The sequence below is a fragment of the Augochlora pura genome, chromosome 11, assembly GCF_028453695.1.
Source record: "Augochlora pura isolate Apur16 chromosome 11, APUR_v2.2.1, whole genome shotgun sequence".
Taxonomy (NCBI): Eukaryota; Metazoa; Arthropoda; class Insecta; order Hymenoptera; family Halictidae; genus Augochlora; species Augochlora pura.
This window is the reverse complement of record NC_135782.1, coordinates 347,916-357,682: the sequence shown is the minus strand read 5'-3', so window position 1 is coordinate 357,682 and position 9,767 is coordinate 347,916. Positions and strand designations below refer to the sequence as shown.

Below are 9,767 nucleotides of genomic sequence, written 5' to 3'. Positions count from 1 at the left end.
AGCGTTGCGCCGTGTGTCGCATTCATGGCGCACCACGCCACTGTACGCCACCATGCGTCACTAGGTCACGCACACTGTCTGGTCGCATTGGAAATGAAGGAACAGGAAACGAGAAAGACGAGGAGTTCAGAAAGGGAATAGAAAGAGAAGGAGGAGAGAGAAAAATAATATAAATAAAAAGATAAAGGTGAGACAATTCCACCGACGTTGGTCGACGTCGAAGCAATCGATCGTTGAGCAAACGGAATAATACACGAAAGGTTTACGGTTGCGGCCGCGAGATGTCAGAAGTCGAGGATGCTAGGAGGGCAGAGAAACGCCGTGCGCGGCTCGCATCGTCCGTCAGAGTAAACACAAGCACGAGCATAGGCATAAGCAAAAGCAAAAGCACGAACTCGGGCGAGAGAGGCGCCTCGTGTTGTACCACCGCACTGCTCTACCGCTGTACCGCCACCGCCAGTTTGCCAGTAGAGGCAGATATTTTTTGACGAGTGTTTAGACAGAAAAATATTCAAGGGAGAAAGCAAACGGCGAAACAGCAAACAGTGTCGGGAGAGTGAGAGGCGAAGAGACGCGACGCGACGCGCGACCATCAATCCGACAAAGTAATGATATGTGAGGAGGATATAGAGCAGCGGTGAGAAGAGGGCATCATCGGTGAGGACATTGTCAAGACGCTTAATGTGCGCGGTGCGGGCGCGTGGTACGCTCGAGGCGGCCACAAATGAAGAAGAGGGAAGCCACGGCGAGGGTGGTAGAGAGGGAAGATGTCGAGTGGCTCGGCCTCAAAGCTTGTGAACGGTCAGAATAAGAAGGAGAACGTTCACGCGTACAAGTGCGGGAACAGGAAGGGGAACGAGAGCGGCGCTGCTGGCAGCACTGCCTCTTCCATAGTTGTTCTCTCTGGTGGTGATACTAGTAACAGTAACGCTACTACTCTTGATGCCGCTGCTAGAACTCGTGCTGATGCTTCTAGTATTAACATCGCCGACAATTTTGGTAGTGACAGTGATAATGATAGAGCCTGTTTCTCTGGTAGTTGCGGCAACGGTGACAGCAGTAGTAATAGCGGTGTCTGTGTTATCGGCTTGACCGCCGGGGGCGTCGTCGGCAGCGTGGAGTACCACGACGTAAACTCTGCTTTCAAGGCATCGGACAATCTCGACAATCTCAACAATCTCGATAATCTAGAGGAGCTCGAGGAAGAGGAAGAGGAAGAGGAGGAGGAGGAAGAAGAGGAGGAGGAGGAGGAGGAGGAGGAGAACGACGACAACGACGACGACGACGAGGAGGAGGAGGAAGAAGAAGAGGAGGAAGAGGAGGATCAAGACGATCAAATCGAGACAAACGACGAAACGGAGCTGTGTGAAACCGAGTTTCAGGATCCGTACCCGGGTACGTGTATCGAGGCACCAATCGTTAATTTGACCGCCACCACTACCAACGCTACCAATACCACCACCACTACCATCTTTACTATCATCGAGCACGACGATCAAACGACCACGGCTGTTTCTGCCGCTACCTCTTGTTACGAGGGAGACGAGGAAGAGGACAACGAGGAGGACGACGACAACATGGTTGCGGCGATGAACGAACACTTGTCCACCACGTCGGCCACCAGCGGCGTTCGCAGTAGCACGGTGTCGACAACCAGTACAGCTGCCAATTCCGTTCTCAACCAGAACAACAACAGTTGTTCCCGCAATGAATTCCAGAACGTTGACGAAAATGGCAAACCGGCTGCTGGAATACTCAGTTTTCCCTGTGATTTCGATCACATGTACGCCAGCATGACAGACGGAGGAGCCCCGGCAGCTGCCACTGCCACCTCCGCTCTCGGCGTTAGTCCTCTTCGGGGCAACGAACCACGTCAGAATGATTTGACGGAGGTGAAACACCTCAAGGAACTGTTGCTTCTTCATCTTGATTTGATCCAACAACAGTCTGAACAGATCGTTACCAAGGATAAACTTTTAGCAGCGCTACGACAAGAGAATGAAACGGTACTCTCTTTCCTTTACAATGCAAACATTTCTCTTTCATTTTCTTTTTCTTCTATATTTCGTACAACGCCATTTAACGTCTTTCGTTTTTCGCAATCATCGTTACCGTTACCGTTACCGTAGTTGTTATTGTTATCGTTGTCATTATCCTTATTACTAGTAATGTTAGTTCTACGTTCGTTGACAATTTCACTAGACTTTACATGGATCAGAATTGTTGAGAATTAATTTTGAAAGGTGCGCATTCCAAATTGCCCGCGCTTTTATCTCTCGCGCGCCTCCATGTCGCATCTGCCTACAATATACTACTACACTATCACTATTGCTTTTGGTTTCGTTTTCCCGGTTGTTGGACATTGGACCTGTTTCCGTCATTGGTCAGCCAATCGTGAAGGCTAATCACAATGTTGCCACGGGATGGCGCTGTTTCGGAAAGAATCGCATCTTCGAAATACGGAGCACGTTACACGTTTCTGTTCGATTCTCGCGCGCAATCTGCTTTGGCAATGACGGCACCTTCGCGATGAAAAACGGGAGATTATTTATGAGAAAGGACTTTGTGCGATCATTTCATTTTAAATCACTGAAACATATTATTATTGTTACCGCTTCGTCTTGTTAAGCCTACGTGTGATTAATTGTGGATACAATAATGCCTGGAATTCGGAAAGAAACCAGAATTCGACCGTCTTGTCGCTTGTTGACAGTAAATAGAGATGTTCGATCGAACACTACATAATTTATGCGATTGTTTACCCCGGGGCATTCGCGTTAACGTTAAATATGAAAGTGAACTTGATCCGTCAAGTTTCCCTACGATTCTGCTTTGTTAAGTTCAGTTGTTGCTACATTATTTCATAAATACGATGGAATGGTTGACTATTTGATTGTTCGTCGTTTTTTAAGTAGTAACCTGTGTTGCTCTGCAACACACAATGTTTCTCTTTTAAACATTATTCAGACATATAATTCAAATATATGTATATCTTCTGTCTTTTACAAGTCAGGACAATGCGACTCCTAACGCTGTCAAAGTTCTATTTGGTTTCACTAACAAGTGAATATTTATGTTGTAGCTTAAACTACGTTTAGAACGTATGGACAGACGTGTGAACTTACAAAAATTGAGATCTGAAAATAATGAAAATTCCATTACATCGGAGCACATTGAAGCGTGTTCTCCTCCAAACATCAATTCTGTAAATGTGCCATCAACCAGTGAGATTCATAGGAATGTTCAGACAGAGAACAATAATTCCCAGTATAACGAAAGCTTTAAAATACGTTTGAACACTAGTGGTGGAATTACTACAGTCAAACAAGAACCAAACGATAATCAAGGCAAGCTCGAGGCAAAAATAGAAACTAGTAACGATAGTAGATTAGAATGGGAAGACAGAAAGAAAAGGAGATCGGACCCAATACCGTTATCCAGTGGAAGCAAAAGAAAAAGAGGTGTTTCATGTTCGTCTACAATCAGCAATGACACTTCTTCGACAGTACAGGACAAGGTGTTGACCCATGAATTGAATAGAAAAGGAGATAGAAAGGGCAAGTTGTTAGCAAAGAAACAATCTTTTCTTACAACGGACGAACATTATTACACAGCTGTTGGTGACACTAATTATACGTTAAGTTTGAAGGAACCTAGTCCTGTAGAATGCGATACCTCTTTGGAAGTACCAAATTGGAGAGTAAAAATATATACAAGCTGTTATACGATGGAAGGAACTGAAAATTTAGATGATGAAATTTTCAACAAGAGGCATTTAAAATTGGAGAATGATGAACGGAGAAGGAAAAGGTGGGACGTACAAAGGATAAGGTTTGTATCTTGTGATTGTTGAAAATAATAGTTTTATTATTTCTTTCGTTCTTATTATAATCTCATATCGTGCGCGCGTTACGCGAAAATCATTTTATTGTCGTAGAGAGCAGAGGCACATAGAGAAGCTGAAGCAAAGACAAGAACGTCAAAATCATCAAGCTACGTGTTACAATACAAATCATACAGGTCCCTGTCCCTCCGCGGTCGAAGAAGAAGCTGTGTCGTCGCTATGGCCTGATATAGAACAAATACAAAGTCTACAAGTGGATGCCCAATTACCTATTACTGCATTTGGTGCTCCTATTCCTAGTTTTACTCCAAGGTAAATAGAAACGTATTCATTAATTCGTTTGTTCGTCGTTCGTACGTTCAATCATGCCATAGTTAATTACAATGCATTTTACAATTACAGCGAATTTTCTTTACCTTGGTCAAATATGCCACGATCAACTAGTCGGCGTCCAAAACGATCGACAGGTAGAAGAAAATCTACTCGGAGATAAACTTTTACGACAACAGACTTGACTACCTTTGTCTTATAATTTTTAATCTTTCTGATAGACTTGCTCCCTTATTCCCGTTCTCTTTTCTAACATCATATTCTTTATATTACTCGAAATAGGGGCACCAAAGATATTTTTATTACCTTTTTTAAAATACAATTCATAAAAGATAATCATAACTGATAGGAGTACCTACACCACCTTCTTATTTTTTTTCATAATTGTCTCTTCACTTGCTGCGAAAATTTGTCTAAGAAAGTACTGATTTTGCGATTCGTTTCGTTCAAATCAGTTGAGAGAATCATTTTATTCGTACAACCACATGTATCGTTGCAATTTGATAAAAACATACATTATTCATTCATTTTATTTTACTTAGTATTTATTATTTATATCTGAAATCTCAATCGGAACTGTACAAATTATTATAATAGTTAACTTACACACTCAGATTACATGTATTGTGTTTTGTAATAGATTGTACATTTTTTTTGAAATTTATATTTTTATTTCGATTGAATTGGGAATATAGAAATGCAGAAACACATACTGCAGATAGAAATTCGAAAGTTAATCTGTTGCGTACGCGAGCGAACAATACGATCTATCTCGGATTCTTCGTAGCCCCTTTCCTTTGGTCTCGAATCAATGGTCAAGGACAAAATTCGTATCTATGGAATTGTCCCATAACTATTTCCAAAAAGTACCAATGGTACAAATGTATTTATTGTATTAAATATTTATTCTTAAGGACTAGAATACTCTTGAAATGGTGAAAACATGTAGTTGATAGAATAGATCCTAAAGAATTCAAAACCACATTGAATCAGATGTTTGCCAATTTTATTTATTATTAAATGAGTTTTGAGATAGTATAAATTCGAAAGTTTAAAAGAACATTTGGTCTGTGTTGTAAAACAAATTTGAGTCAATATGATTTTGAAACGTTTAGGATGGTTACATTGCGATGTATTTCAATAAGTATCTCGTGCGTCCATCCGGTAAATTATCTCAGCTATGTTGCACCCTTTGTGGACCATTTTTGTAGTATAATAAACATAAATTGTCTAATTATCTATGATAGGTTTAAAAACATTCATAAATATAACCATTGTCTTCCTAAAATGTGAGAAACTACATCGAAAAGCTTCTTTGTAAACTTTTTCGGAATTGTATAAGAACGCACTTATTTGACAATTTGAAACATATATATATATATACATATATTCAAATTTTCAAATAATTATGTAACTATTAAAGAAACATTTTTTGCATTCTGATTCTCATAAATTTCAATCAACATTTGGGGCGCTCTTTATTTTTTTAACTTACATTCTGAGATTATTAGATTCAGAATACGAGTTTGGTCCGACCGCTGCGCAACAATTTTGGCTAATACAATGGTTCGTGAATGTGTTAAAAATAAGTATTACAGTTAAGGGAACACATAGCTCTCGATAAGTAAGTAACAAACGAGTAATGTAAACGATATAACTTCCATACTTTGGCCATGAAGACATCATAAATCACTTATGTACATATATAGGAGATTCTATGTTACTTGTAATATTTCATTCTTTCATATGTATAAATATTGTGAAGGAAAAGGGGTTACGACGTTCTGTTATAGAAGGTGCGCAGCAGATATGGGTTTAATCAATTTTTGTTATTCAATTTTATTCGACTATTGATACCGCTTTTAATACCACACAATTACTTAGATATTTCGTCGTCGAAACATTGTATTATGGTTTAAATTTTGAAATATTTAATTTCACTCGTTAACAACATTTTTAACATTTCAATTACATAACATTTTTTTTATACAAATAATTCCCAAAAAATCTCAGGAATTACAAATACATTACATATTCAAGTTATATATAAACATGCAATGCATTCAAACAACATATGTCTTTCATGATTCTTTCCCTTTTTGTGTAAATTTTACCATTGCATTTAATTTTGATTTTTTGCACATATTTCGATAAAGGTACTAATCTCTACTATTCATCTATCACATTTAGTTGTACATATCACTTTGTTTTATACTACGTGACAATTGACGAGGTACTCGATTTAACCGTCCATGGGAAGTATCTGAATTTCATGAACTGAAATGCTCGACGTTGCGACACATTAAATATAGCACTAGAATTTGTAAATAAAGAAACATCTTTCCAATTAAATGTTAGTTATGCGTTTCTTTTTTATTTAATACATATGTATGTATCAATCGAGCTCTTCCGAAATATATGCATATATACAGTAGAGACTCTTATCTCAGGGTTTACTTTTCTAATATCCTGATACCAAAATATTTTATTATCTAAAAATTTCGTTGAAGTTCTCTACTAGGCGATAATGTGTTTATTAATAATACAATGGTTAAGTAATTTAACTTTGGATACCAAAATATTACAAAAACAAATGTTCAGATAAGGGAGTACCTACTGTATATTGTACATACGGTCTTATCTTCTTTTTTTACATTAAACAAAGTAAATAGCAAATTTGTTTATGGATCTTGCACAATTTGTGTCTTTGTCAAACAGCTTTTTATTGTTATTCAAAATTTTCTCGATTGTGTACTTTGAAATGCGTAAAAAGTAACTACATCTGTTTATGAACTTTAATAATTTGATTATTTCGCGAAGCTTCGCCATTTCATTATGTGTATATATATATGACTTCTCAACAGATTTCGAATCGATGAGATTTTCAACTCCTACAAATTGTACTCTTCGGTACTGGGTGTAAATAATATGAGTGTATGACGTTTATACATATGTTTCAAATTGTGTGTGCGAAACCATGTACGTACGTTTATGCAACACGTTTAGATGTGTACACTAGTATAAATAAATGCGTACATATTTCGAACTTAATCGAATTGAGATATAATATATGTAAAATATATTTATTAAATTACATAATATATAATACATATATTATCGGTATTGCATATACAGGTAGTTTCGTAACTGCATGGTGGCTCAATAAACATGGAAAATCCGAAATTACGAAATAACACAACAAAGATTTTCAATGGGCTTAAAACAATTACGACGAATCAACCCACCCTTACGAAATGATCTGTATATATATAATACGATCGAGTTACATTTTAGGAATAAGAGATGCTGAATAAATAAGATTATTTCGTACAGCGTATCGACATTTTTTGTAAAAACCAGAACCGAACTGTGATAGATACAAGTATAAGTTTAGTTTCATAAACGATTATAGAGGAATTAGCATACAAATTAGAAACACTTTCTATGCACGATGGACGGCCCCGATTCATCGTACTCCTGCTTCGAAATCCACATTTGCTGGAAGGTGCTCAAGCTGGCTAAGATCGAGCCACCGATCCAGACCGAGTACTTCCTTTCCGGAGGCGCGATTATCTTGATCTTCATTGTAGACGGTGCCAATGCCGTTATTTCCTTTTGCATTCTATCCGCTATACCTGGATACATGGTGGTACCGCCCGACAACACTGAGTTCGCGTACAAGTCTTTACGTATGTCGACATCACATTTCATGATCGAATTGTAAGTTGTCTCGTGTATACCACACGATTCCATGCCCAAGAAACTTGGCTGAAACATCGCTTCTGGACATCGAAAGCGTTCGTTACCGATCGTGATCACCTGAAATACGACGTGTTGCTTTTCTGTTTCTTTCATCATTTTTTTTTTAATATGGTTATTTTTCGAAAAATAAATATATACGTTTATATATTTAGTAATTAAATGGTTGTACCTGACCATCCGGTAGTTCATAGCTTTTTTCCAGAGCGCTCGAACCAGCCGCTGTGGCCATTTCTTGTTGAAAATCTAAAGCAACGTAGCACAATTTTTCTTTAATGTCTCGGACAATTTCACGTTCCGCGGTCGTTGTGAAAGAATATCCTCTCTCTGTCAGAATTTTCATAAGGTAATCCGTTAAATCGCGTCCAGCCAAATCCATACGTAAAATCGCATGCGGTAATGCATATCCTAAGTAAAATAGGGAAAAGATAATAAAATATTTTAAGAACATTAAAATCGCGAGTGTACAATTTAGATGTATGTATGTGAACAAGGTAGTCGGTAAGATTGTTCTTACCCTCGTAAATCGGCACCGTGTGCGAGACTCCATCACCGCTATCTAATACAATACCGGTAGTACGTCCTGAAGCGTAAAGTGACAAAACTGCTTGTATAGCAACGTACATTGCTGGAGAATTAAATGTCTCGAACATGATTTGTGTCATCTTTTCCCGATTGGCTTTTGGGTTTAATGGAGCTTCTGTCAGAAGTACAGGATGTTCTTCTGGAGCGATTCGCAATTCATTGTAAAATGTATGGTGCCATATTTTTTCCATGTCGTCCCAATTTGTCACAATGCCATGTTCAATTGGATATTTTACTGTTAAAACACCACGTTTGCTCTGAGCTTCATCTCCCACATAACTGTCTTTTTGTCCCATACCAACCATGATACCCTGTATCATTTTTGCCAAATGAAATTCAATTAGAAAATAATAGTACAAGAAGTTTTGAGAAAGTAAAGTCTGCTAATTTCACTGAGGAGAATATTACGAAGAAAGCTATTGTACCTGGTATCGTGGCCTTCCCACGATAGAAGGGAACACTGCACGTGGAGCATCATCTCCTGCAAATCCTGCCTTGCACATTCCTGATCCATTATCAACTACTAAAGCTGCCACATCGTCGTCACACATTGTAAAATGTAGTTGATTAATTTCTTCTTACTTATAAGAAGAGTAAAATTCAATTACTTATCGAAAACAAGGAAACCTTCTTCCACAACTAGATTTAGTACTTATCTTAACAGTACAATGCCTCCTCCAATATTGTTTCGGTGAAAGAATGCAGCTGCTTTATATTGACTCCCCCTCTTAGTCTGCCTCTGCCCACTTGTGCCTATATTTTATACTGTTGCTTATGGTCCAGTAAACCAATTTGTGCTGAAAATAATACGGCAAATCATTATTATTATTTTTATTATTATTATTGCCCGTGTTCAAAGCAGATTATTTTTTATAACTTATTTAGCAAATCTTTTACAAATTCCTTATAGAGGTATGTAGGAAAGTTCTGTCAGTACTTTACTACTCTTGTTAAATAGAAAATACTATGTCCAGTAGCCTAGACAAAGTAGAGGTTCATTTCAAAGTTGAGCAGATCTTTGAAATTCGTGTAACTGTACTAACACCGCGTCTAATACAAAAGCTGAGACGAATACCTTATAAGAAAGTTTAATTGGTTTTTAATATATGCCAATTAGGCACAGAGTTCGTATGAAGTAGAGCATAAGATTATTTCCTTGTCTCTTTGGTTCTGTAAGATTCTCTTAAGAAGTAACTGGAAGAATACACATTGGTGTTTCTCAATTATATTTGAGATCTTATAAAAATAA

General features: G+C 37.9%; 2 protein-coding genes across 2 annotated transcripts; one reads left to right on the top strand and one right to left on the bottom strand.

Moving 5' to 3' along the window:
- Positions 1-21: 21 nt before the first annotated feature.
- Positions 22-6,738, top strand: LOC144477190 (uncharacterized). The gene is made up of 4 exons (XM_078194692.1): positions 22-2,006; positions 3,083-3,831; positions 3,938-4,156; positions 4,247-6,738. Exons 1-4 carry the CDS (start codon positions 768-770, stop codon positions 4,335-4,337), a joined length of 2,298 nt encoding a protein of 765 aa, XP_078050818.1. The 5' UTR covers positions 22-767; the 3' UTR covers positions 4,338-6,738.
- A 487-nt stretch (positions 6,739-7,225) lies between these two features.
- LOC144477191 (actin, clone 403) lies at positions 7,226-9,091 on the bottom strand. Its single transcript, XM_078194694.1, has 4 exons — positions 8,944-9,091; positions 8,451-8,829; positions 8,106-8,341; positions 7,226-7,993 (listed from the first exon to the last, which is right to left on the bottom strand). Exons 1-4 carry the CDS (start codon positions 9,067-9,069, stop codon positions 7,604-7,606), a joined length of 1,131 nt encoding a protein of 376 aa, XP_078050820.1. The 5' UTR covers positions 9,070-9,091; the 3' UTR covers positions 7,226-7,603.
- Between the last annotated feature and the right edge of the window lie 676 nt (positions 9,092-9,767).

Coding starts and splice junctions, on each gene's coding strand:
- LOC144477190 (XM_078194692.1), top strand. CDS start 768: ATGTCGAGTGGCTCGGCCTCAAAGCTTGTGAACGGTCAGAATAAGAAG. Junction 2,007..3,082: donor TACGACAAGAGAATGAAACG/GTACTCTCTTTC, acceptor TTTATGTTGTAG/CTTAAACTACGTTTAGAACG. Junction 3,832..3,937: donor TGGGACGTACAAAGGATAAG/GTTTGTATCTTG, acceptor TTATTGTCGTAG/AGAGCAGAGGCACATAGAGA.
- LOC144477191 (XM_078194694.1), bottom strand. CDS start 9,069: ATGTGTGACGACGATGTGGCAGCTTTAGTAGTTGATAATGGATCAGGA. Junction 8,342..8,450: donor CACGGTGCCGATTTACGAGG/GTAAGAACAATC, acceptor TATTTTACTTAG/GATATGCATTACCGCATGCG. Junction 7,994..8,105: donor ATGAACTACCGGATGGTCAG/GTACAACCATTT, acceptor GTCGTATTTCAG/GTGATCACGATCGGTAACGA.